This window comes from Malus sylvestris, chromosome 14 (genome assembly GCF_916048215.2).
Source record: "Malus sylvestris chromosome 14, drMalSylv7.2, whole genome shotgun sequence".
Lineage (NCBI taxonomy): Eukaryota > Viridiplantae > Streptophyta > Magnoliopsida > Rosales > Rosaceae > Malus > Malus sylvestris.
In genome coordinates this window covers 9,103,938-9,131,314 of record NC_062273.1, presented here as the reverse complement: position 1 = coordinate 9,131,314, position 27,377 = coordinate 9,103,938, and the positions used below count along the sequence as shown (strand labels likewise).

The 27,377-nt window shown below is 40.0% G+C and overlaps 1 protein-coding gene and 2 long non-coding RNA genes across 4 annotated transcripts; 2 read left to right on the top strand and 1 right to left on the bottom strand.

The window, feature by feature from the left end:
• The first annotated feature begins 832 nt into the window (after positions 1-832).
• On the top strand, positions 833-3,151 carry LOC126600617 (uncharacterized). The gene is made up of 2 exons (XR_007615487.1): positions 833-2,441; positions 2,510-3,151. It is a non-coding gene; the product is annotated as an uncharacterized LOC126600617 (long non-coding RNA).
• A 1,811-nt stretch (positions 3,152-4,962) lies between these two features.
• Positions 4,963-14,827, top strand: LOC126600614 (bidirectional sugar transporter SWEET5-like). 2 transcript variants are annotated; one of them, XM_050267211.1, is made up of 5 exons: positions 4,963-5,072; positions 5,172-5,208; positions 5,328-5,547; positions 5,622-5,783; positions 14,247-14,827. In XM_050267211.1, the coding sequence occupies exons 1-5, from the start codon at positions 5,030-5,032 to the stop codon at positions 14,250-14,252; spliced, it is 468 nt and encodes a 155-aa protein (XP_050123168.1). In that variant the 5' UTR covers positions 4,963-5,029; the 3' UTR covers positions 14,253-14,827. The 2 variants fall into 2 exon arrangements, with proteins under 2 accessions (XP_050123168.1, XP_050123167.1); XM_050267210.1 differs by lacking the exon at positions 14,247-14,827 and having other exon boundaries at positions 5,622-5,924.
• A 139-nt stretch (positions 14,828-14,966) lies between these two features.
• Positions 14,967-26,432, bottom strand: LOC126600616 (uncharacterized). The gene is made up of 3 exons (XR_007615486.1): positions 25,951-26,432; positions 25,672-25,907; positions 14,967-15,382 (listed from the first exon to the last, which is right to left on the bottom strand). It is a non-coding gene; the product is annotated as an uncharacterized LOC126600616 (long non-coding RNA).
• Positions 26,433-27,377: the final 945 nt, after the last annotated feature.

The window sequence follows — 27,377 nt, the reverse complement described above, 5'->3', positions numbered from 1 at the left end:
ATGTACTTAAATTTGCCTAGTCCGTCTAGGCACCCGCCTAAGCCCGCTTAGGCACCTAGGCGCTAGGCCCCAGCCTGCTGCTCGACTAGCGCCTAGCGTCTTTTAGAACCTTGGATTTAACTGATTGCCTGAAAGTTTAGGTGTATTCAATTAGGATTTCAAATAAATTTATAATATTTTAGGTATATTTAATTAGAACTTGATTGTTATTTAATACTACGGTCTAATGGTATTCTCCTTCACTTGTCAGTGAGAGATTTTAAGTTCGATTCTAGAAAAAACAAATTTGACCACATTATTGCTAGCCTATAGTGAGGCTAAGTCCACCTCCTCCCCTCAGTATAGATAATATGATTTGTTCAAAAAACAAAAAAGACTTGATTTTAAAGGATTTTAAAAAGTTGAGGAACTCGCGAGAATTTGAGAGATTTCTTAATGTATTTTATGCCTTTACAAATCTCACATCTACCACTAAGAATTTAAGAGAATTCATTGAAAATTTTGTTGGACAAGGTCCCATGTTCAAATCTACGGAAGATTTGTCTACTTCTTTTTCAGAAAAGAAATATAGTAATTTAAGTTAAAACCAAAAGAGCCTTTTGGACTATATATATATTTTTTATTTATGAAAAAACGATATTATTTACACTAAAGTGAAAGAGTAGGCTAACCCTCACAATGATTTGTTCCAAAAAAAAAAAGACTTGATTTTAAAGGATTTTAAAAGGTTGAGGAATTCGCGAGAATTGAAGAGATTTCTTAATATATTTTAAACTTTCACAAATCTCAAATCTGCCCGTAAGAATTTAAGAGAATTCACTCAAAATTTTGTTGCACAAGGTCCTATGTTCAAAACTTCAAATCTATGGAAGATTGTCTACTTTTTTTTTCTTTTCAAAAAAGAAATATAGTAATATAAGTTAAAACCAAAAGGGCCTTTTGTACCCTAATCCCACAACCACTTCCCCTCCAGTCGACAGTGTTGCTGTCCTCCGACCAACAACGATCCAAACATATATTTCTAGAATCCTTTCTTCGGACCCAGTCCAAATCTCTACCTTATTTCATCAAATTCGAAGTTCATAGGTTCGAATTTCAGATCTAGATTGCGAAAGTTCGTGGGTTTTCTGGCCCAACCCACAATCTTTTTCTCCTCACGGGGGAACGGTGGTGGACTATGTAGCCTGTGCAGGCTGTAGCATGACGATAACGACCTCGATTTTAATCCGTACGTACTGTTCGACTTGGACGAAGAAACCCACCACTCGATTCCGAAGAACTGGAACTAGAATGCATCAGGAACTCTTTCTAATGGCTGCATCTGGAATTTTTCATCTAGAAACCTGGCATGGAATATCGTCGAATACGAAGTTCTCGGCGGTGGGTTCGTCAATGGAACTGTAAATAGAGTCAAGAAGGGTGGAAGCGAGATGGGTTGTCTCTGCTGTGTCCGTTGGAGCGTCCATCTATATTTTCTGGGAGTGATTTGATATCCTACATCTCCATTTTTGTCTGGTTTTGTAGTGGTTGAAAATAGAGAAATGGGAAATAGATGTTCTGGGTTTTTCATGATGTTTAATTATGGAGCTCTCCCTGTTATGTCTGCTGGACCATCTTTCCATTTTCCTTTTCCTTGTCTTCCTGCTTGCTCTATTTCGTTCTCTTCTCTCCCCACATCTTAGATACCATCATACCAGATGGACAAAAAAAATATTAATTTTACTTAATTTATTTAACAAAGGAAAATAAAATTTGGCAAATACAAAAGCAAAGAAGCTCGAGACTGAAGCTCAACGGAAGACACGAAGCTGAAACTTGGACGAAATCCACCACCACAGAAGACCCAGACCCCGGAGGAACAAAACCCACATTTCCATTGTAGCCATTGTTGTCGCTGTTTGAAACCCCCAGAACAGAGAACCCAATATTGCATCTCTGGATCCCTCATCCCAATCTGGTCACGATTTCCAACCCGCCGCTCCAAATCGACTGGAGCTCGCAGCCCCACCCGTCTTTCAGCGACTCTGGTCCCATCGCAGGTGAAGTCTCCCGCCGCCAAGCAGTGTCGATTTGTCGTGCCACCGCCGTCGTTGTTGAAAAATGAGGAGAAAGTTGAAGCCGAAGGCACTAGGTCGTCCAAAACCCTGATCTGGAGATCGCAACGATGCCGTGAAACGGCGTCGTCTTCCTCGACTACTCTGCCTCCCTCACTCCGCCACCCTCGATTACTCCATCTCGCGCAGTAGGCTAAATCGAAACATTGGAACAGATTGGGAGAAACATGGAAGAAAATGCCGATAATATCGGCGAAATATCAGTTTTTCGGGGGATGGATATTTTAAGTGGTATCCGAATGGTTTTCGGTCAAATATCGCGATATTACCGAAAATATCGCGATATTTTGGATACGTGCGAACCGGAGAAGAATGCCGGAAATGGGTGTGCCGATTTCGGCCTGGATCTGAGGCGTCGAGTTGCAGAGACGTCGCGGATCGTAAAGCTTGCAGAGACGCCGAGTTTCAAGTTGAAACCCAGTGAGAGCTATCATCGGAGGGAGACTCTGAGTCCTCAAATGTCCGCCATGCCTACCGTTGGCGTCGGCCTGGATCTGAGGCGCCGAGTTGCAGAGACGCCGCGGATCGTAAAGCTTGCAGAGATGCTGAGTTGCAGAGGCACCGAGTTGTAGAGACGCCGAGTTTCAAGTTGAAACCCAAAAGTAAAAATGCCATCGCCGCGGATTGAAGAAAAAAAATGGGAAAATTGGATCGTAAAGCTTGAAACCCAGAAGTAAAAACGTCGCGGATTGAAGCAATCGAACGGGTTTTGTGTGAAGGAAGAAATAAAGCGCGGAGGAAAGCACAGGGGAGAGGGGAAGCTCGAACCCGTGTGGGAGATCTGTGTGTGTGGGAGAATGGAGAAGGGGGAGAAGGGAGCTCAGAGAAGAAGAGAGAAGGATAGAGAGAGAGAGAGACGTATGCGTGTGAGGTCTGTGTGCGTGTGTGGTGGCATGTCTGTGTGTGTGTGGTTGATGAAGTTTAATAATTTTTAAAACTTTTATGTAAAATTTTAAGTGAATTCTCTCAAATTTTTCGGGAGCGATTTGAGAATGTTTAAAATATTATGTGCAATATTTCTAATTTTTTTGAGTTTCCCAACTTTTTAAAAATCTCTTCGAATCAATTTCTAAATGAATACATTTGGAATGTATGAATTTCTTAAAAATCATGATCGAATACCCCTTAAACTTTAAAGAATCACTTAAAAACCTGATTAAATGCCCTTAGATTTTTAAGGAGAATTAAAATGTTTATAAGCCCGAATTAGATGTACCACTTAATTTAACTAATTGACACAACACAACAAAACCAGTTAAGATTACAAATTCACACAAAAGACGACTTGATGCGAGGTCATATCTAAAAAACTTGCCGCAATAAGCCCCAATTGGTGTGTTTAAACTTCTTTCATTAATTACTACATATTTTCTACACTCACAATGTTTGTCAGCTCGCTATATAATCAACTTGATAATGTTAAATCCATCATGCAATGCATTTCCTTCCAATTTTTTGTGATAAACTAATAGATAATTGACTAAATAAACATCCTGCAAAGTTTCAATAAAAATTTCCAAGTTTTTCTTACAATTTCCGTGGTTTCCATGTAATTTTTATCGATATCGATATTATCCCGATATTTCCATCGATATTTCCGTGTTTTTGGACTACCGATATTTCCGATATTACCGATATTTAATACCTTGGGGAGAAAAGAGAGGGAGAAGGGAGAGAGAATTTTTAATTTTTTTAATATTTAATTAATTTTTTAATTATGTTGGGCAAGTGAGTGGATCCTATACCTGTCACGTCAGCCGTTAATAGATAAATTGACGGAATTTTTAAAAGAGGTATGATATTGCAACGAATTTATAAATTAAGGTGTGACATTGTAATGTTTAAAACTTGAGGTATAAAATTGTTATACGACATATAATTGAGATAATTTTGTATAATTTACTCAAAAGTTTACAATTAATTTGGCCACTCATATAGGTGGGGCGAATGAAAACTTTGGTGTAGGAGTTGGCAATATAGGTGGGGCGAATGAAAACTTTGGTGTAGGAGTTGGCAAGGTATGGTTGTTTCTTAAGGAATTGGATCCTCTTCTGAGCTTGGGCTCAGGAGCCTGCTGACGAAATTACACATGGGCCATTGGATTTTAATGTAACGGCTATAAATATGAGGTCATCTAAAAGTTATAATAATTGTAGCCGTTTGTTCAAAATCTAACGACCCTTATGTGTTGGTCAGGAGGCTTCTGAGTCCAAGCTCAGGAGAAGATCCAATTTTGTTTCTTAGTAATTTTTTACATTACATTTTGGTTAGTAGGTGATTAATTCATTCAACAAGTTCATGAACACATCGTATAGAAAGCATACAAACAAGACGTCACTTATACTATAATAGCATGAGTTATTGTTCCCAAAAGTTGCACAAACATTAACATGAATTGATAAACTCTAAACTTAACTACATTGAATTCACTAATATATAGACCAATATAAATAATCAAATATAGATAAATGTACATGTATTTATTATTTTCTGTATATAAAACTTCAATTATTGTTGCATATATATATAACCATAAAAATATAAAATTATATATATGATTCGTTAATGTATTTTTTGGTTGATATAAACGAACTAATTGGAAAGTTAATTTAATAAAAAATAGAAGATTTACTTGATTGGTGCATATATGCCATGCATGACGCATGTTTGACAAATTTCATTTAACGGCAAAAAAACCAAAGTTAGTTCACTTACGACTTTCGTTTCACTTTAGTTATCAAGGATGGCGAGTTCATCAGGACATTTGCTGTATTAGTTAGGAAGGTACAACCCTTCGACTTTAAATAAGCCAAAACTTCTACGTCTTGATTGAGGGACATCGAACAAGTGTTGTACTGTTCTTCTTGATTAAGAAAAATAGTACTATCCTTGTTCATATTCTCCAAAACATTAAAATGGCCAATGTTGAAGCAATTAGGATCCTCGTAGGCACCATTGGTCAGTTTATGATTTTCGCGATGAATTTACTTTTTAGTTTTACTTTACGTAAAAAATGACCATGTTCTTATTAAATTCTTCTTGTTCCTCCCCTTGTAGGAAATGTCATATCTTTTTTCTTATTTACCTCTCCAATGTAAGTTCTCTCTCTCTCTCTCTCTCCCCCCCCCTCCACCTTCGTCCTTGTATTCCACGTACGTACATTGTTACGAAATTCTTATGTTTTATGAGTGACTGTAACTAAAATTTTTGCAGCCCAACATTTGTGAAAAGCATCAAGCAAAAGTCAGTTGGCGAATTCAAGCCATATCCTTATATTGCAACTCTGCTTAATTGTGCAATATTGTGGTCGTTTTACGGCATGCCGATTGTTAATCCGGATAGCCTTCTTGTCATTGCAATCAATGGCACTCGATTTTTAATTGAACTCGTTTATATTGCCATCTTCTTCACATATTCTTCTGGAAAAAAACGCGTAAGTCGTATTAACACTAACAACTAAACTGCACATTATGAGTTTGTAACACTTGTGTTTTTTCTTTCTTTCAGCGAAATATCATGTTTGCTCTTCTGGTTGAAGCTGCATTCGTTGCCATTGTGGTTTTCATTACCCTACATTTATTCCACACAACGAAAGACCGGTCGATGATAATTGAGCTCTTGTCCATTGTCTTCAATATCATTATGTACGCGTCACCCTTGACCTTCATGGTATGTATTTTATGCGTGTACGCGTACTGCTATTCAGACAACATTTACTGACAACTTACTTCTATTAAAGTGAGGTGGTCACTAAAGACCATCCAAATGCTACTGTAAACACGGAAAATTCCTGCGATGAATAAGATAAGAACACGTTGGTGCGTGAAATTACTTGACACACAAATTAAACCCTCTTTTTGACAATTGTAGTATAGATGTAAGTAGGGTATCGTTCTAGGCCGGGGATTAGGAGGGATTGCTAATCTATTCTAAATTAATTTAAAAATATTAAATAAGACTCAAGGACACAAAATTAGGCTAAAAACTCTAATAACTCGAAACACACTTAAAATGACTCAAAACAATGAAAACAATTAAATTAAACACTAGGAACTGAAATGGACGGAAATTAAATTAAAAGACTAACAATAAAGAAAACTAACTAAATAATATAATTTAATAATGGATGGGTGTTTGGTTTTGATGAAAAGTAAATTAAACTTAATTAAATTACAGAATTGATAAAAACATAAAATTAAGGTAAAATGATAAATGACGGACTAGCTAGAGGGTTCTTCTCCACACATGTTATACTTGCATACAAAATGATTTCCAGTTGTTCATTTAATAAATTGTGAATCTCAATACTCCAGATTAACCGTGAACAACACTTTTTTAATCTTCAAGTTTTCCTTAAGTTATTGAATTGGACGGGAAAACGCATACAACAATTCAAAACATTCTTCAAAAGTCCCCTACGTGAAAAGCACAATAGAGATACAATCAAAGATCATTAAACTTTGTGAAAACTATAAGCATTGACGAGGTATTCGTAACTATGAAAAGCATGATACTCTTGCCAAGAATTTACTTAACGTGATTGTGACTAGCAACCTTTACTACTTGTGAAAATAAGTTCATAACGATTAGGTGAAATTCACTTATATTCTAGCATCAAATTCATGCATGTAAATTAAGCGTGCACTCTCAACCAACATACACAAATCAGTTTTTATACGAACGGATAAGTAAATTGAATTCACAACTTATAACTCACAACTGAAGATAATCAATTCATATTACAAATATATTCATGGTTTCGAATTAACCTCTAACCAACATAAATTTAATTACACATTATTAAAAACAGAAATAAAAGAGAAGTTTGGAAAAATTAAACCGAAAGAGAGAGTGCTTCAGTGTTCTGTCTGTCCCTGCGCACTGCTTCTGCTCTGCTGCCGCGCCTCTGACCTGCCCTCTGACTTCCGTCAGTCTCTCCTATTTTTCTGTGCAGCCTCACGCTGCCCAAAGGCAGCTTATTTTTCTGCGTCTTTTCCGCTTCTCCAAGTCTCTCCGCGTCAATCTCCCCCAGCTGCAAAAGCAGCTCCCTGACTTCCTTCTGCTTTCCGTCTCTCCCTGACCTCACTGCCAAAGGACAGCGTTATTCCCCCCGTGTCTCTATCTCCACGCAGCTCAGCTGCTTCTGTTCCTGTCCTGCTGCACGCTGCCAAAGGCAGCTCTCTCCTTCCACCTGTCTCTCAAGCTGCCAAAGGCAGCTTGGCTGCTTCTTTCCGTCCCTCTCTCCCCCCCAGCTGCCAAAGCAGCTTTTCTTTCCCTTTTATTCTTTCACCGTCCCCGTGTGGACTCTCCCTAACCTGCCCTCTATCTTTATTTTTTTATTCCATCTTTCTTTCCAGCTGCAAAGCTTTAGCTTTTTTTATTCTTTTCTTTCCTCTTGTTCTCTGCTTTTGACTCCTTGGATTCCTTCTCCGCGTCCAGCTGCAAAGCAGCTCTCTCTCTTGGATCCCTTTCACGTTTTCTGCTTTTCTCTATTGCTCACGCTGTCTCTCCACTTTCTTCTCCTACAAACACAATAAATTAAAAGTATCATAAATACTTAAAGCTTTAACTAAATTAGACAAGACAAGAAAAGAAATATAAAAGGATGAAATATATAGTTTAAATATTGGTTTATCATTTAGCGTCACAATGGGTTGGCAATATTGTAATTTAATTTTGCTTTTGACGAATTTATTACATAAAATTTCACTTGTTCTATTTTTATTTTCTTTGCATAACAAATCCTATAAACACAAAAATAATGTAAATAGCTCAAAAATATAAGGAACTAACTAAGAAAAGACGAGTGAATTTGAAGTAAAAATATATATAAATATCATCCGATCAAATACCCCCACACTTAACTTTTGCTAGTCCTCAAGCAAAACAAAGACAACAAGAACAAGAAGTAACAAGAAAAACATTAGTTTCTCCCTATCTGACCCTCATAGAATTTCATTTAAGAAAACAAATCATCAAGAACCATAGCTAGCATCAAGGAACTAATCCAAGTTCATCTTCCTTATTCAAATATTAGCAGTAGTCTTCAAATCATCCTTGAAGTGTAGTGTGTGAGATAGCCATGCTAATGCAATTTCAAGTTTTTATTTTTAAAATCATCATATGCAAACTAGTGACCTTCTCACGGGATATGCACTCAATCACACATGTGTTTAGTTTTAATGTGTTTCGCTCAAAGAAACAAATGTGAAATTTCTACCATAAGCTTGCATAAAGATCACTTCTCCACAGTCATAATTGCAAAACTTAAATCAAGAGGACTTTTATTGGATGTAATGAGGTTTAGGGAGAGGGTTATTGAAATGAAAGAATAGGAAAACACAAGTTCCAAGCTATATTGCAAGCAATTCTTTTGTTTAGATTTATAAGAACTCAATTTTTCCAGCGATTCTTCTAGCACCTCCAACCATACCCTTAAACTGAAACTTTTAAAAAAAAACTTTTTATTTTCTTCCCTTTTTTTTTTTCTTCGTATACAATCTTTCTTTTTCTTTTTCTTTTCTCTCTTTTTTTTTTTTTTTTTTTTTTTTTTTTTTTTTTTTTTTTTACAAACATGAAATACCCCCACACTTAATCTTTTGCTAAACATCTTCACAATACTTCACAAACGTTTCTCATAAAACAATCTCACATTGCTCACTAGCTTGCTTGGAAAGGGTAAGGAAAAATGTTTCAGGTATAAGGGTAGACATATCTGGTGATAAGAAATAAAAGGCTCAACATACATGGCTCAAATTGGCAATCTAATGATATCATTTTTCTTTGGGAAACATGGTTATTTGGGCCATAGTGGTAAACCTAATGCCTCTATCATTTCCAAGTTCATGCAATCAATGACAAACATTTCGAAAGATCGTTACGCAAGTTCTAGAGATGTATCTCACATAAGTTCATCACACATGAAAGAATAGGAGTGTATGAAAAATGCACACACTTTCAATAGGCTCAAAAACTCACATAGGAATTATATATGGTCACTAAATTCACATATGAAGCTTTAATTCATACTTTAGTTTCACATCAACAAGGCTATGTGCATTTGGTTTTTCAAAGATGGTCAAACATGTACAAAACTAACAAGAGAATTAGGAATTTCACAAAATACATGTTAACTAAGTTCTTGATGATCATGGTTCAAATTTGATCCAATTATATCATTGGGTAGGGAAACTAACAAAAAAAAAATCTAATTCAAAACAATAAGGGAAACAAGACAATATTTTTGGATTTTTTAAATTTTCCGATTTTTTTTTTTTTTTTTTTTTTTTTTTTTTTTTTTAAGAAAACAAAAACTAACAACACAGAAACAAATGAAATTCTAGAGATTTCTACCCCCACACTTAAACTGGACATTGTCCCCAATGTCAGAAAACACTATAATGCAAATAAAAATAAAATAAATAAATAATAAGAAACAAAATAAAACAATTGGACTGAAAACTTCCCTAATTTGCAGTAAAATCAAGCGATGACCCCCAAGCTAAAATTCTGCAATCAACTTCAAGGGTGGAAATAACTAAAAGTTCCTGCAAAGAAAAGAAATAATTCAGTTAAGTACGCAAGAAAATTAATTAAAAAAAAAAAAAAAAAAAAAAAAAATTGCAAACGAAAAATTGAAAATTACGATAAAAGATAATGAATAAAACTAATAAGTAATCATTGGTCGTGCTTGTTGACTTTCCACAGCTTTCCTCTTGAACAGGGTGACACTTAGCTTTTCACTTGCAAGTGATGATTTTATGCTATTGTACTGCAAGGCTTTGCTCTTTGGGAATGTTGCAGTTCCTTATTTGTTCTCCAAGCAGATGTGGCAGCTTCTCTAGTTCTTCATCTCAGACTCCTTCTGCTGGGATGATTGTGCAAGCTGCATTCTTCTCTGCTTGTTTCCTCTGCATGGCGGGCAGGCACGAGGGAGAGGTGTTGGTCTGTTTCTTTCTTCAATCTTTCCAAGTGCCCACCTCTTGCTCTCTTTCTCCTTGTCCTTAGTTGAGGATGAATCAGCACGTTGTCTCCACATGCTTCGAGGTATCATCTTCACTTCCCTTATACGTAAGAGACGAAAAGGAAACATAAGATGATGAGTACTCGAGAGCAAGTGCTGGCTGGAGAAAGGACAGGGAGAAAGCATGATATGAGATACTCTTGCTTTCAACCTTCATGATATGAAATACTTTTGCTTTGAATGGGTTGTTTTCAGGAGTATCCCAAGGAATGAGGAACACAGAGTAACTTAGGAGGATTCTTTGGGAATGCATTTTCGGAGATGAAGAAGTGTTGAGAGGGTGTGCTGAGAGAGTGTGCTTTTGCTGTGGAAGGCGAAGATAGAAACTTATAGGACTTGTCTTCACAACCGGAACTGTTCTCTCACTCATTGTCGGCAGCCGGTGGATGGATGAATAGTACAAATTACGCGCTTTCTGACAAAGCTGCCCGTAATTTCCGCAAAGCTGTGACGAGTGACAACACGTCTGGACAAATTTATCTTTTGAAATCCGGGGTTCGACTCGTGGGTTCTGAGCAAGCCCATAATTTCGAGAAATAAAACGCCTCTTTTGAGAAAAGAATTCGGCTTTTGAGAAAGGAAACTCCTCTTTTGAGAAAAGAATCAGGCGTTTTGAGAACGGAGCCCCGACTCTTCGATTTGCGAGAGGACGCTTCTCTGAGGAGCGCCTCTCCGATTTCTTCTTTTTATAGAGGCGTTAAGCTTGTTCCACAACACACTTGAGCACCCTCCTGTAAACACTCCCTTCTTGCACTTGTTTAATCTTGATCATTCCGACTCTCTTCTTTCTTCACCACCTTCAGAAAATGGCAGGCCCTTCTGATCGACGTTTTGACTTGAACATTCGTGAAGAGGTAGCTCCGCCTTCACCAGACAATATATGGCGCCCATCCTTCATATCCCCCACCGGTCCCCTTACCGTGGGGGATTCGGTGATGAAAAATGACATGACTGCTGCGGTGGTGGCCCGGAACCTTGTCACCCCCAGAGATAACAGACTGCTCGCTAGGCGGTCTGATGAATTGGCGGTTAAGGAGTCTCTGGCTCTTAGCGTGCAGTGTGCGGGTTCTGTATCCAACATGGCCCAACGCCTATTTGCTCGAACCCGTCACGTTGAATCGTTGGTGGCTGAAATACAGAGTCTCAAAGAGGAGATTAGAGGACTCAAGCATGAAAATAAACAATTGCACAAGCTTGCACACAATTATGCCACCAGCATGAAGAGAAAGATTGACCAGATGCAGGACACCGATGGTCAAATTTTACTTGATCATCGGAGGTTTGTGGGTTTGTTCCAACCGCATCTGCCTTCGTCTTCTGGAGCGGCACCGCGTAGTGAAGCTCCAACTGATCAACCTCTGCCGCCTCCTCCTTCTGTGGCCCCGCCGACTGCTGAAGCCCCGCCTACTACTGAAGCACCACCCGACCAATGAATACTATTAGTTTACATTATTGTAAAATATTTGTACTTTTTTTTTTTTATGTATTTTTTTTTTTTTTTTTTTTTTAATTTTTTAATTTTTTTTTTTTTTTTTGCATTAATTTTAAATTTTATCTTTTTTTTTTTTTTTTTTTTTTTTTTTTTTTTTTTAATGTGTAAATTAATGTAAAGAGACTTTGGTTAACCTTCCCCCACACTTAAACTAAATAACACAAACTCACAGAAATCAACCAAATAACACAACTAACTAAACAAAACAAAATGAAAGCAGTAAAGATAAGGGTGGAAGAATGCAAAGCTGATTGGGTTAGTGATTCCAAAGTCTCCCTTCGTTGAATGCTTGGGTTGCCTCCCAAGAAGCGCTTGATTTAACGTCTTTAGCCGGACGCATCTTTCCTTTAAATTTCCCTCGGCTCCATTTGAACCTAAAATCAAAGAAAGAAAAATAAATCAAATATCAAAAGTAAAATACACAAACACCAATATAAACATAAACAAAAACAAAAATAAAAGGATTAGCAAAGTTGCTAATCCCCGGCAACGGCGCCAAAATTTGGTGCGTGAAATTACTTGACACACAAATTAAACCCTCTTTTTGACAATTGTAGTATAGATGTAAGTAGGGTATCGTTCTAGGCCGGGGATTAGGAGGGATTGCTAATCTATTCTAAATTAATTTAAAAATATTAAATAAGACTCAAGGACACAAAATTAGGCTAAAAACTCTAATAACTCGAAACACACTTAAAATGACTCAAAACAATGAAAACAATTAAATTAAACACTAGGAACTGAAATGGACGGAAATTAAATTAAAAGACTAACAATAAAGAAAACTAACTAAATAATATAATTTAATAATGGATGGGTGTTTGGTTTTGATGAAAAGTAAATTAAACTTAATTAAATTACAGAATTGATAAAAACATAAAATTAAGGTAAAATGATAAATGACGGACTAGCTAGAGGGTTCTTCTCCACACATGTTATACTTGCATACAAAATGATTTCCAGTTGTTCATTTAATAAATTGTGAATCTCAATACTCCAGATTAACCGTGAACAGCACTTTTTTAATCTTCAAGTTTTCCTTAAGTTATTGAATTGGACGGGAAAACGCATACAACAATTCAAAACATTCTTCAAAAGTCCCCTACGTGAAAAGCACAATAGAGATACAATCAAAGATCATTAAACTTTGTGAAAACTATAAGCATTGACGAGGTATTCGTAACTATGAAAAGCATGATACTCTTGCCAAGAATTTACTTAACGTGATTGTGACTAGCAACCTTTACTACTTGTGAAAATAAGTTCATAACGATTAGGTGAAATTCACTTATATTCTAGCATCAAATTCATGCATGTAAATTAAGCGTGCACTCTCAACCAACATACACAAATCAGTTTTTATACGAACGGATAAGTAAATTGAATTCACAACTTATAACTCACAACTGAAGATAATCAATTCATATTACAAATATATTCATGGTTTCGAATTAACCTCTAACCAACATAAATTTAATTACACATTATTAAAAACAGAAATAAAAGAGAAGTTTGGAAAAATTAAACCGAAAGAGAGAGTGCTTCAGTGTTCTGTCTGTCCCTGCGCACTGCTTCTGCTCTGCTGCCGCGCCTCTGACCTGCCCTCTGACTTCCGTCAGTCTCTCCTATTTTTCTGTGCAGCCTCACGCTGCCCAAAGGCAGCTTATTTTTCTGCGTCTTTTCCGCTTCTCCAAGTCTCTCCGCGTCAATCTCCCCCAGCTGCAAAAGCAGCTCCCTGACTTCCTTCTGCTTTCCGTCTCTCCCTGACCTCACTGCCAAAGGACAGCGTTATTCCCCCCGTGTCTCTATCTCCACGCAGCTCAGCTGCTTCTGTTCCTGTCCTGCTGCACGCTGCCAAAGGCAGCTCTCTCCTTCCACCTGTCTCTCAAGCTGCCAAAGGCAGCTTGGCTGCTTCTTTCCGTCCCTCTCTCCCCCCCAGCTGCCAAAGCAGCTTTTCTTTCCCTTTTATTCTTTCACCGTCCCCGTGTGGACTCTCCCTAACCTGCCCTCTATCTTTATTTTTTTATTCCATCTTTCTTTCCAGCTGCAAAGCTTTAGCTTTTTTTATTCTTTTCTTTCCTCTTGTTCTCTGCTTTTGACTCCTTGGATTCCTTCTCCGCGTCCAGCTGCAAAGCAGCTCTCTCTCTTGGATCCCTTTCACGTTTTCTGCTTTTCTCTATTGCTCACGCTGTCTCTCCACTTTCTTCTCCTACAAACACAATAAATTAAAAGTATCATAAATACTTAAAGCTTTAACTAAATTAGACAAGACAAGAAAAGAAATATAAAAGGATGAAATATATAGTTTAAATATTGGTTTATCATTTAGCGTCACAATGGGTTGGCAATATTGTAATTTAATTTTGCTTGTGACGAATTTATTACATAAAATTTCACTTGTTCTATTTTTATTTTCTTTGCATAACAAATCCTATAAACACAAAAATAATGTAAATAGCTCAAAAATATAAGGAACTAACTAAGAAAAGACGAGTGAATTTGAAGTAAAAATATATATAAATATCATCCGATCACACGTGTACAAAATAATATTTTGTATTAATTTTGGGGTTACAATCTCTTTTACAATTTGATCCTTTGATTCTATCTTCGTAAGGTGTAGATTTGTGGATGGGTTGTTGATCCAAAAGGCCGTCGGGACTTGATCTTAGGATGAACGAGGATGAACCGATCTTCAAGGGCCTTCGGGGCTTAATCTTAATGAATAGTTGTGTGGATTTCAAGGGGCGTTGGGCTTGACCTTGATGAACGAGGATGAATGGATCTTCAAGGGTCTTCGGGGCTTGATCTTGATGAACGATGAACAGATCTTCAAAGGCCTTTGGGCTTGATCTTGATGAACGAGGATGAACAGATCTTCAAGGGCCTTCGAGGCTTGATCTTGATGAACGATTGTGTGAATTTCTTCAAGGATTTGACGAAGAACGAAGAGAGTTTTCTTGATCCTTCGGGATTCTTGGGAATTTGGGAGGTTAGATGCTTGAAAGCTTTAGAGTTTCATGGCTTCAAGGATTTGGGGAATTTTTTTCCAATTTGGGAGTAGAGAAATGTATATGTGAATTAGTCCTTTGAAATGGATGAATTGGTCTTGTATTTATAGAATTTTTCAAGGCTTAATTTTGAATATAATTGTAGACATCGAAATTTCAGTAAATAAATGTTGACCGATAAATCAAAGTTTCAACACTCATGTATTACATAAATTTTACACGTAGCGTGTGTCTAAACAAAAAAATCGAAATAAGTTGGAAAAGTCATCAAACAGGACACGTGTCAACACCTGGCAGAAACGACTTATTTCATCTGGAATATTATATTCAAAATTAGACCTTGGAAATTTCTATAAATAGAAGGCTAATTCATTCATTTGAAAGAAAGGAACCAAAATCATTAGGCAAAATTCTTGAAGCTCTGAAGCTCTGAAACTCCGAAGCTCTCAAGCATCCAGGTTCCCGAAGAATCAAGAAAGCGTTCTTGGTTTTTTGTTCATCGTTCTTCCAAGATCAAGCCCCGACGGCCCTTGGATTAACAATCACCAATTCAAGATCAAGCCCCGACGGCCCTTGAAGAAAGTGTTCTTCGTTCTTCGTTCATCGTTCTTCCAAGATCAAGCCCCAACGGCCCTTTGGATCAACAATCATCCACCAATTCAAGATCAAGCCCCGACGGTCCTTGAAGAAAGTGTTCTTCGTTCTTCGTTCATCGTTCTTCCAAGATCAAGCCCCAACGGCCCTTTGGATCAACAATCATCCACCAATTCAAGATCAAGCCCCGACGGCCCTTGAAGAAAGTGTTCTTCGTTCCTCGTTCATCGTTCTTCCAAGATCAATCCCCGACGGCCCTTGGATCAACCATCCACCAATTCAAGATCAAGCCCCAAAGGCCCTTGAAGAACTTCCACCAATTCAAGATCAAGCCCCGACGACCCTTGAAGAAAGTACCATCGTTCATCATCCGTTCATCCAAGATCAAGCCCCAACGGCCCTTTGGATCAACAACGTCGACAAATCCACACATCCAACCATTCTTTAAGATTAAGCCCAAAAGCCCTTGAAGATCCGTTCATCACTGTTCTCAAGATCAAGCCCAAAAGCCCTTGAAGACCCGTTCATCACCGTTATTCAAGATCAAGCCTTAACGGCCCTTGAAGAAACACTCATCCTTAACATCAAGCCCGAACGACTCCTTGAAGATCTGCTCAAATCCACCTTCAAAGATCAAGCCCACGGCCCCTTGAAGAAACTTCCAACAGTTCATCCAAGATCAAGCCTGAACAGCCCTTGGATCAACGAAACATCCACAAATCAACACCTTACGGAGATCGAATCAGAGGATCAAATTTGAGAGAGATTGTAACCCAAAATCATCAAAATACAAATATTTGTTTGTGCACGTCGTTCTTGTCTATTTCCTTTTAGGAAATTTTCGTGTTCACAAATTGGCACGGCCAGTGGGACAATCTCTACCTCTCATCTCTTTCTCCGTTCAAGGAATCCAAGCACACCTCAAAGTCAATGGCATCAAGCAAGGGACAAGCCGTTCTCGCAACCACTGAGGGAAGGATCCTAAGCACTTCTGCCGCAAACGGACAATCCATTGGCGCCACAACCGCTCCTCAACATGCCACTTCGAAATTGGTGCCGCTAAAAGAGCAAGGGGAGCATCTAAGGTGTGAGTCTGTCATCAACCTGACCTCGCTGGGGGCACCGAAGCATGATGCTGAGGCACACAAGATGACATCCCAAAGCAGCCAACGACGTTCTTCATCAGCATCCTGGATGTCTAAAGGAAAATCACGTTTATTGGTCGCACAAGTCATGACTATCGGCGTTACCTCCATTGAAGAACAACTGGCTCAAATGAATGAAGCGATTGCAAGGCTAACACAGATTGTGGAAGAAAAAAACTTGCAAATTGCTGCACTCGTCAGCCGACTGGAGCCACAGGACGGCGATAACCTTAACCCAGAAGATGAGCCTACGGTGGAGAGAATCGATGTGAAGCCGGAGCCAGACCAAGTAGCGGCACTCATGGGATCTTTTTCTATCCAGCAACTGCAAGAGATGATCACCAACACCATCAAGGCACAGTACGAAGGGAGCTCAAATATCTCCGGGTTGTACTCGAAGCCGTATTCAAAGAAGATCGACGCTTTAAGGATGCCGAAGGGTTATCAACCGCCAAAGTTCATGCAATTTGATGGAAAGGGAAACACGAAACAGCACATTGCCCACTTTGTTGAAACTTGCAACAACGCAGGGACCGAAGGGGACTACCTCGCCAAGCAGTTTATGCGCTCGCTGAAAGGAAACGCCTTTGAGTGGTACACAGACCTAGAGCCTGAGTCCATCAACAGCTGGGAGCAATTAGAGCGGGAATTCCTCAACCGCTTCTATAGTACCCACCGCACTGTGAGCATGCTAGAGCTAACGAGCACAAAGCAGTGGAAGGACGAGCTAGTCATTGACTACATCAACAGATGGCGCACTCTAAGCCTCGACTGTAAAGACAGGCTCTTGGAAACCTCTTCAATTGAGATGTGCATCCAAGGCATGCAATGGGGTTTGCAATACATCCTTCAAGGCATTAAACCACGGACCTTCGAGGGATTGGCCACTCGCGCCCATGACATGGAGTTGAGCATCGCCCATCATGGGAAGAAGGAACCGATCGCCGACTACAAGAACGACAAAGTTCTTGGGACAAAGGTGGAAAAGGCTGCATGGAAACCCACCAAGGAAGCGATGACGGTTAACAAATCTCCCGTCAAAATCTCCACACGAGGCAAGTGTTGGAAATGTGCCCTAAAACCAATCATATGATGATACTTTACGGACATTTCAAATGTTAAACTAATCTAGTTTAATATCAAGGGCAAAGATTATTGTTTAAGCCGTCTCATATAAATGTTATATGCTTAAACGATAAGTCCAAGGAATATGTAATTAGGAGAATGTGATTTAAACAAGTTAGATTACTGAGACCATTCTCTTTCGTATACATATCCTAAACGTTCCTGATTATAGGATTGCCAATTGGGCATTGATAGTCCGTTAAGATCAGTACATGCTATGTCTTCTCTCAGGGAGAGTGACTAGTCTTGAGTCATTGGTGTGTGTGACATCAAGACAAGCATGTAGGTGCTCAATAGCGAATGAGTCCTCTGAACACGATCAACGAGGAGTTCTCATACTCATGTCACATGAGAACTCATGGTTGGGATAATGCAAAGTAGTCATTTGACCTGAGGCATCATAGTTATCTTGTGGTTAGGTCCTTGATCTTTGACTATGTCAAAGTCACACCATCAGGAGGGTGTCCACGGCATAGTTGGGGTTAAGCCACTTAACCATGGAGGCAAGTAAATGCGCAACAAGGGATCTCTAACCTTCAAACTGTTTGAGGGAGAATACTCTATGATATGATTAAGAATCTCTGGCCAGAGTATGAATGAGATTTAGGAAGGCGTTCCAAATCACATTCAAAGTAATCATATAAGCACACGAATCACATTGGATAGTAGACATGAATAAACTATCAAACCAAACAATGTGGTCAAGAGTATTGTATTAGAGAAAGACCGTATTGCATTTGTAATCCTAAACTGAATAGGTTCTCCACCTCTTCTGATTAGCTTGGGTAACCATGATATGCTGCTAGGTTTCACTCATGGTTTGTGGAAGCCCTAAACGTGTATAATCACTAAAGGGAGAATTGAAAGTAAGTTTCAATTCACAATCGATTTGAAAGTGTTCTAATCGCCCACTGCCTCGCTAAAAGGAACGTAATGGATCGTACACCGTGTAAGGTGGAGATTGAAGAAACAATGGAGATGAGTAAGAATAATTAAATGGTTTAATTATTTATGGCAAGGATTAATTAATATGTTAATTAATCAAACGAATAAGTTCGTTAAAAGATCACGGGTTAGTTATGGGCCTCAAGGTCCAATGGGCTTCGAACGTCAAGCCCATTGACTTAAGTTGTATGACAAATTAATGACTAATAATTCACAAAGGCCTTAAAAGCCCAATGAAACCCTATGGCTGGCCATTTAGTTAAAGGAGTGGGTTTTGGACTTATTTACAAGTTTGTCACTCTAATGAATTAAGGTATAAATATGACTTTATAGCCAAAATTCATTTAGGGTTTTCTTTTAGGAAATTGGAGAACACAAAGCTCTCATTTCTCTCTAAAGAGGCCGCCCCCCTTGGAGGGATTAGCTAGCAATCCTACTACTCCAAGGTCACTCATTTCTTCATCAATCTTACCTTGGTGTGGAGACTTAGAGGTTCTCTATTTTGAAAACTTGGAGAAACATATTCTTCCATCCAAATCCATGGATCTAAGAAGCAAGGAATGAAGGCCCTATCTCTTGGGTGATTATCCTTTGCTTATGCAAAGAGGAATCAACAAAGGTATAAATTTCTCAACTCACTTTGATTTGAGTTGAGTCTTGGTTCACCAATCTACTAGGCTTTGAATTTCATGGTTAATGTTTTGTTTTTAAGTGCATGCAAGCATGATTTCGCCTTTTAATTGTTAATTGCATGCTATAGATGTTGCTTAAATGAACATGTTTTTCACAAATCATCCTTCAGCAAGGCGATTCAAACTGAAGCTTTTCGTGATCAAGAGATGCGTACACGCACTTTGAAGGAGCTTGAGGAGAAGACTTATCCATTCCCCGACTCTGATGTGGTTGCCATGCTGGATGACCTGTTGGACAAGAAGGTGATCAGTTTGCCTGAGTACAGACGGCCGGAAGAGATGAATCGTACCGACAGCCCAAGATACTGTAAATTCCACCGCTTCATCAGCCATCCAACGGAAAAATGCTTCGTACTGAAAGATCTCATCCTGAAGCTAGCACAACAAGGGAAAATTTAGCTTGACCTCGAAGACACGGTTGCAGCATACACTACTACTATCGTGTTTGAATCACTCGATCCTATGCATCTCCAAAGCATGCATGACCATTCCCGTCAATGTTCAAGTCACATGGCACCTCCTACACAACCATCACTAGGGGCAAGCAACCAAGATGCATCTACTGGTGATAAGAAAGGGTGGACATCGGCGACCTACAAAAAAACGAGGAAGCCAAGACCACAAGCGACAAGTCCAAAAGAGGAGCCTAAACCCGCCCTTCGAACTTCAGTCTTTGAAAAGCTGAATTATTCAAAACCTAGAATTTCGGCACTTAATTGCATCAGTGGTCGAGACCAAACTTCATTTTTCAAAAGGCTTGAGACGCCAACACCGCAAAGATCTGTCTTTGAAAGGTTATCAAAACCCAAGAAACAAAGCGGCACAGCTAGATCTCCTCCTTAACGGTCGGCTTTGGACAGACTTGAAGAAACTAAGAAGCCTTCTAAAAACAGGAAAACAACGCCAAAGGGAGAAAAGCTCGACAGTCTAGCAGGAAAAGACGATGTTCAAAGCTTGATTCCTTCAAGGATGAAGCGCCAAGCAACTTTGGAAGTCGACACAAAAGGACCACTGAAGGTAAGGAGGCGCACCATCATCTACACTGGCCAATCTTCACGGCAACAAACCCAAGAGAACCACACTGAAGAGGAGGCCCAAGAAGACAAAGAAGACGAAATCCTGGAAGAAGACATCACTTCCGGCTCTGTCAACTCAAAATCTTCACCTCAATCGCTGAGGGCATGCTCTAAAAACATGCCAGTCAAGCCGAGTGAAGTTGAAGGATGGACTTATGTCACTCCGAAGAAACTGCACAAGAAGCATATGTCTTCTCCACAAGTTCACCAATGGGAAATGGGGCAAAGCAGCTCCTGTTCACCTCTAGAACAATGTGAAAGTGTTGGAGATAATGAAACTTTGACATGAAGATCATCTATCCCCATCACGATGCGTGACATCTTCCCAGAAGACTTTTTCAACTACTCAGTCAAGGCTCCTGGCTATGAAGATTGCGAGGAACGACTCTCTCAGATCGCTTGACGAACCAAGGCTCCTCGCCTGCACGAGCCTAAACTGCATGACACTAAGCTCCTGGTCTGCACGAGCATAAAAGGCAACACCAACGCTCCTTGCCTACTTGCCTGCACGAGCTGAAACTGCAACACGGCACAATGCTCCTGGTCTGCACGAGCATAAAAGGCAACACCAACGCTCCTTGCCTGCATGAGCTGAAACTGCAAACGGCACAAAAAAGAAAATACCAAAAAAAAAATATATGTATGTATTTGAACTACGTTACGACTTGATTTCTTCTTTAGAGGGATACGTAGGCAGCTTGAATATTCAAAATTTCGAGTTCAGTCACACCAAAATAAGGAATAAAGATTTAATTAAATTTTTTGATGCTATTACAATTTCTTTGTACAAAAAAAAAAAGAAAAAAAAGAAAAAAAAGAAAAAGAAAAAGGAACATATTCCTTATACATATATATATATATATATATATGTATGTATGTCCTCTATCTAGCAGCAATAAGCCCATCAAAAGGAGGTTGTCCAAGCCCAAGCCATCACTCTCCAAACAGCAGCTCCAGCTCGCCCAAAGCCTCCGTGCTCTCGGTCCAAACTTCACAGCCGTGCCCATCCACTTCTGCTGGTAAATCTCAGTTTGATAACCATGCAGCAGCAACTGCAACACATGTATGGAGTGCGTGAACCAGCTGGCGGCAAGTATGAACAAAGCGAGGGAGTTGCGGGATTACAGCTGTTTCGTCTTCCCTGCATGGCACAGCGCCATCTCGTCATCTTTTCCTCTGCATGGCACAACAACATCTTGGATCATCCTCTCCAACATAGGGAAGCCGACGTCCAAGAGCTCCTGGGCCAGCATCACGAGTCATTGGTCTCGGTCGCCACCAGCTTTGCATCCTCCTCCTCACCGGCTGCCGGGAAATCACCGACCTCAGCATGATCGCGTCACGCAGAACTGTAAGGATTTGAAGAAGTTCGCCTGCGGCTCATGCGTGTTCGGCGTTAAAGCCATAAACGCCATCTCCTCTGTGCATTCGGAAAGGGTTGTCTTTGCTGTGCTCCACCAGCCTCAACTACAACTCCAGCACCCTCATCTGGCAGATACGAAGACCAGCGTTGCCGTTGCAGCCGCCATCGAAGCCATCGGCTCTGGCAGCTCCACTAAGTGGTTGGGACTTACCCCAGCTCACTCGTCCTCCTCTGCAAGCCTTCTCCTTCTGCCCATCAGCTTCAGCAGCACATGCAGCTCTTCCTTCTTTTTCTATCTCTCGGACTTGGCCTGGGTTTTCACCCACGAACCCAGCTTGCAGAGAGCACCATATAAAGAAAAAAATAATAATATAAAAAGAAAGGAAGGTGTTGGCCGACAAAAAAAAAAAAAAAATATATATATATATATATATATATATAATATAATATAGAGTGTTTTGGGTGGTGGATCAACACCATTCTGAAAAAAATATGTATATAATAAAAAATGTTTAAATTTTGGTGCATCTGGCACCATGATTAAAGCCAAAAATATATATATAATAAAAAATGTATGATCTTTGGTGTGTCTGACACCATGATTAAAGGCCAAAAAAAAAAAAAGTTTGATCTTTGGTGCGTCTGGCACCATGTGAAAAAATGGGGTGCACCATGATTAAAGGCGAAATATATATATATAAAATGGATGGTGCATCTGGCACCATGTGCAAGAAAAGAAAAAAAAAAAAAAAAAAAAAAAATATATATATATATATATATATAAATGAATGGGTGGCATTTAAAAAAAAAAAATTTACGCTTTAATAAAATAAAGCTCGTTTATTGATTTCTCTGAAAAATTTACATAAATGTACATTTTACATCAGTAAAAAAAAAAAAAAAAAAAAAAGAGCCAACAGGAGGGAGGGAGCCTTCACGAAGGTTACTCGTGTGAAGCCTCACCACTTGGCAGAGCTCCAAGAAGAAGAGGCGCCAGAGGTTGACTGTTTGAAGCCACACCACTCGGCGGAACTCCAGGAAGAAGAGGAGCCGAAGGTTGATCATTTGGAGCTTCATTACGCGGTACAGCCCCAGAAGACGAAGGCAAATGTTGTTGGAACAAACCCACAAACCTCTGATGATCAAGTAAAATCTGACCATCAGATTCTTGCATCTGGTCAATCTTCCTCTTCATGTTTGTAGCATAGTTATGTGCGAGCCTGTGCAACTGTTTATTCTCATGCTTGAGCCCTCTAATCTCCTGTTTGAGACTCATCACTTCAGCCGCCAATGATTCAACTTGACGGGTTCGAGCAAATAGACGTTGGGCCATATTAGACACAGAACTTGCACACTGCACACTGAGAGCCAGAGAATCCTTAACAGCCAACTCATTAGACCGTTTGGAAAGTAGTCTGTTATCTTTGGGAGTGACAAGGTTCCGGGCCACCACCGCAGCGGTCATATCATTCTTCATCACCGAGTCCCCGACGGTAAGAGGACCAGTAGGGGATATGAAGGATGGGCGCCATATGTTGTCTGGAGAAGGCGGGACTGCCTCTTTACCAAGGTTCAAGTCAAAACGACGGTTAGAGGGTCCAGACATTTTCAAAGGTGTTAAAGAAAGAAGAGGTCGGACAAATCGAGATCTTAGAAGTGCAAGAAGGGAGTTTCTACAAGCGAAAATTCAAGTGTGCTTTGAAACGAACTGTGTGCCTCCATAAAAAATCAGCACTTGACGGGATTTCAGAGATCGAAGAGGCGAGCTCGGAATTCGAAGAGGCCAATTCAAAAAATCGAAGAGGTGCTAGCTTTCTCAAAAGCTGGGCTTGCTCGGAAACCACTGGCCAATCTTCCTTTCCAGACTTGTCCGCACTTGTCACATGCAACCTCTGCACTCGACGGAGCTCAGAAATCGAAGAGGCCAATTCAAAAAAATTGAAGAGGCAAGCTTAGAAATCGGAGAGGCATCTTGCTTTTCCAGACACGTCAGCACCCGTCACACACAAACTCAGCTTTGCGGAAATCACGGGCAATTTGTCGAAGCGCCGATCCCAGATATCGAAGAGGCGCCAGTCTTTTTCAGCCTCGTCTACACCTGTCACATGCATACTCAGCTTGGCGGAAATTACGGACAATTTGTCGAAGATTTCTGATAAAGAAGAAAGCACGTGAAGCCATACTGATCAATCATGCATTGGTTGCCGACACGAGTGAAAGAATAGTACATCTACAGGTATTAAAGAACTTCCTATAACTGTCCACCTTCACCTTCCATAGCAAGGCAGGCATACAGAACCTTTCTTCATCTCCAAAAATGCTTTCCCAACGAAGCCTCTCGAGTCATTCAATGTTCCTTATTCCTTGGGGTACCTCTGCAAGCCAATGACTCCAAAGCAAAAGTATCTCATATCACCAGGGTAGTAAGCAAGAGTATCTCATATCATGTGTTATCCCTGTCATTTCCTTTGTCCTTGTTCTTACCTACAAAGACAAGGATAAAGAAAATAATATGTCGGAACCTCCACTCAAACTCGGGTAAGGAATCGACTGCTTGGAACCCTTCCCTGATTGCCTGCCTAGCACTGCTCTCGAGTACTCGTCTCCCACTGCTGCTGTACTTCCAAAGAAGCTGCCACATCTGCCTAAAGAACAGATAAGGCAAGTGAAAATGATACCTTGCAGCACGTGGAGACAACGTGCAGAAGAAACAAGCAGAGAAGAATGCAGCATGCACAGTCAACTCAGCAGAAGGAGTCTGAGATGAGGAACTCGAGAAGATGCCACATCTGTCTGAGGAACAGATAAAAGAAATGAAAATGATACCTTGAAGTATGTGGAGACAAGTGCAACAAAGCACGTTCTGAGTCATCCGCTACTTCTTCAAAATCAAAAGTATCTTATATCATCAGGGTTGCAATCACTCTGGACGGTGAACTCATTTTGACCCTCAAATTCTTGGGTCGACTTACTAGGCGTTGTGGGCTGCATGTGCCGATTCACCACCCTTGAATCAAATCCTTAAAGATCAAGTCACCAATTGGAAGAAGAGCCCATCAATCTTGAAGATCATACCGTTAACCAAACTGCTCAGGTGTGAATTAGAAAGATTGAACAAAGCAACAAGTCGTCACCTTCACCTCGTGCCTGCTTGCCATGTGTTCGAGTCAATCTTCAAGAATCAAGTCTTAACGGCCCTTGAAGAAGCTTCCAGGTAGATTCAAGATCAAGCCTCGACGGCCTTTGAGGAAATCACAAGTCCGATTCAAGATCAAGTGTCTACCACCCTTGAATCAAAACCTAGTTCAAGAATAAGCTGTGGCAAGTCAACAACTGGAGGAATCCAGAAAATCCTCCAACCCAATTCAAGATCAAGCCTCGACGGCCGTTGAAGAAATTTCAAACAAAGTTCAAGAACAAGCCTCAACGGCCCTTGAAGAAATCTCAAGCCCAATTCAAGATCAAGCTTCAACGGCCCTTGAAGAAATCTCCAGCCTAATTCAAGATCAAGCCTTGACGGCCCTTGGATCGACATCTACAGTAAGGGACTTCAAAACCCATCTCCTACACGCGACAAGCACATGTATACAACGCGCCTTGAAGTGGGGGCATTTGTAGACATCGAAATTTCGGTAAATAAATGTTGACCGATAAATCAAAGTTTCAACGCTCATGTATTACATAAATTTTACACGTACCGTGTGTCTAAACAAAAAAATCGAAATAAGTTGGAAAAGTCATCAAACAGGACACGTGTCAACACCTGGCAGAAACGACTTATTTCATCTGGAATATTATATTCCAAATTAGACCTTGGAAATTTCTATAAATAGAAGGCTAATTCATTCATTTGAAAGAAAGGAACCAAAATCATTAGGCAAAATTCTTGAAGCTCTGAAGCTCTGAAACTTCGAAGCTCTCAAACATCCAGGTTCCCGAAGAATCAAGAAAGCGTTCTTCGTTCTTCGTTAATCGTTCTTCCAAGATCAAGCCCCGACGACCCTTGTATTAACAATCACCAATTCAAGATCAAGCCCCGACGGCCCTTGAAGAAAGTGTTATTCGTTCTTCCAAGATCAAGCCCCAACGACCCTTTGGATCAACAATCATCCACCAATTCAAGATCAAGCCCCGACGACCCTTGAAGAAAGTGTTCTTCGTTCTTCGTTCATCGTTCTTCCAAGATCAAGCCCCAACGGCCTTTTGGATTAACAATCATCCACCAATTCAAGATCAAGCCCCGACGACCCTTGAAGAAAGTGTTATTCGTTCCTCGTTCATCGTTCTTCCAAGATCAAGCCCCGACGACCCTTGGATCAACCATCCACTAATTCAAGATCAAGCCCCAAATGCCCTTGAAGAACTTCCACCAATTCAAGATCAAGCCCTGACGGCCCTTGAAGAAAGCACCATCGTTCATCATCCGTTCATCCAAGATCAAGCCCCAACGGCCTTTTGGATCAACAACGTTGACAAATCCACACATCCAACCGTTCTTCAAGATTAAGCCCAAAAGCCCTTGAAGATCCGTTCATCACTGTTCTTCAAGATCAAGCCCAAAAGCCCTTGAAGACCCGTTCATCACCGTTATTCAAGATCAAGCCTTATCGGCCCTTGAAGAAACACTCATCCTTAACATCAAGCCCCAACGGCTCCTTGAAGATCCGCTCAAATCCACCTTCAAAGATCAAGCCCACGGCCCCTTGAAGAAACTTCCAACAGTTCATCCAAGATCAAGCCTGAACGGCCCTTGGATCAACGAAACATCCACAAATCAACACCTTACGGAGATCGAATCAGAGGATCAAATTTGAGAGAGATTGTAACCCAAAATCATCAAAATACAAATATTTTTTTTGTGCACGTCGTTCTTGTCTCTTTCCTTTCAGGAAATTTTCGTGTTCACAATAATATTTAGAGGAAATAAATCATTTCTACCAGGTGTTGACACGTGTCCTATTTGATAACTTTTCTAATTTTTTTCGATTTTTCGCTGAGTCACACAACACGTGTAAAATTTATGTGACACGTGAACGTTAAAATTTTAATGCATTGGTCAACATTTATTTCCCCGAAATTTCGATGTCTTCAGCTGCCCCCACTTTAAGGCACATCGTATACATGTGCTTGTCACATGTAGAAGATGTGTTTTGAAGTCTCTTAATGTAGACGCTGATCTAAGAGCCGTCGATGCTTGATCTTGAATTAGGCTAAAAGTTTCTTCAAGGGCCGTCTGGGCTTGATCTTGAATTTGGCTGGAAGATTTTATGGTTTCCTCCAATTGTTGATTTTCCACAGGCTTAATCTTGAACTGGATTGGAGGATTTTCTGGTTTCCTCCAAAGGTCTAAATTTACTCCTTTTAAGGGTGGTGGACACTTGATCTTGAGTCGGACTTGTGATTTCTTCAAGGGCCGTCAAGGCTTGATCTAGAATGAAATGGGACCACGAGCAGTTTCACGACAAGTGACCTTCGACTTTGTTGGGGATGAATAAGCACGTGCAGTTATTGTGTTTGATTATCCACAAGCTTGATGTTTCATTGTCACTCGTCTTATCTGTTCTCCAAGCAGATGTGGTATCTTCTTTGGAAGTACATCAACAATTGAAGATGAGTACTCGAGAGCGAAGCTAGGTAAGCAATCAGGGAATGGGTTCTAGGCAGTCGGTTCCTGACAGGAAGCTTGATTCCAAATGTCGACTGATTGCTCTCATTCTCATTGTCATGTAGGTAAGAACAAGGACAAAGAAAAGGACAGGGAGAAAGCATGATATGAGATACTTTCGCTTTAGACCCT

Coding starts and splice junctions, on each gene's coding strand:
- LOC126600614 (XM_050267210.1), top strand. CDS start 5,030: ATGGCCAATGTTGAAGCAATTAGGATCCTCGTAGGCACCATTG. Junction 5,073..5,171: donor GATCCTCGTAGGCACCATTG/GTCAGTTTATGA, acceptor CTCCCCTTGTAG/GAAATGTCATATCTTTTTTC. Junction 5,209..5,327: donor TTCTTATTTACCTCTCCAAT/GTAAGTTCTCTC, acceptor AAATTTTTGCAG/CCCAACATTTGTGAAAAGCA.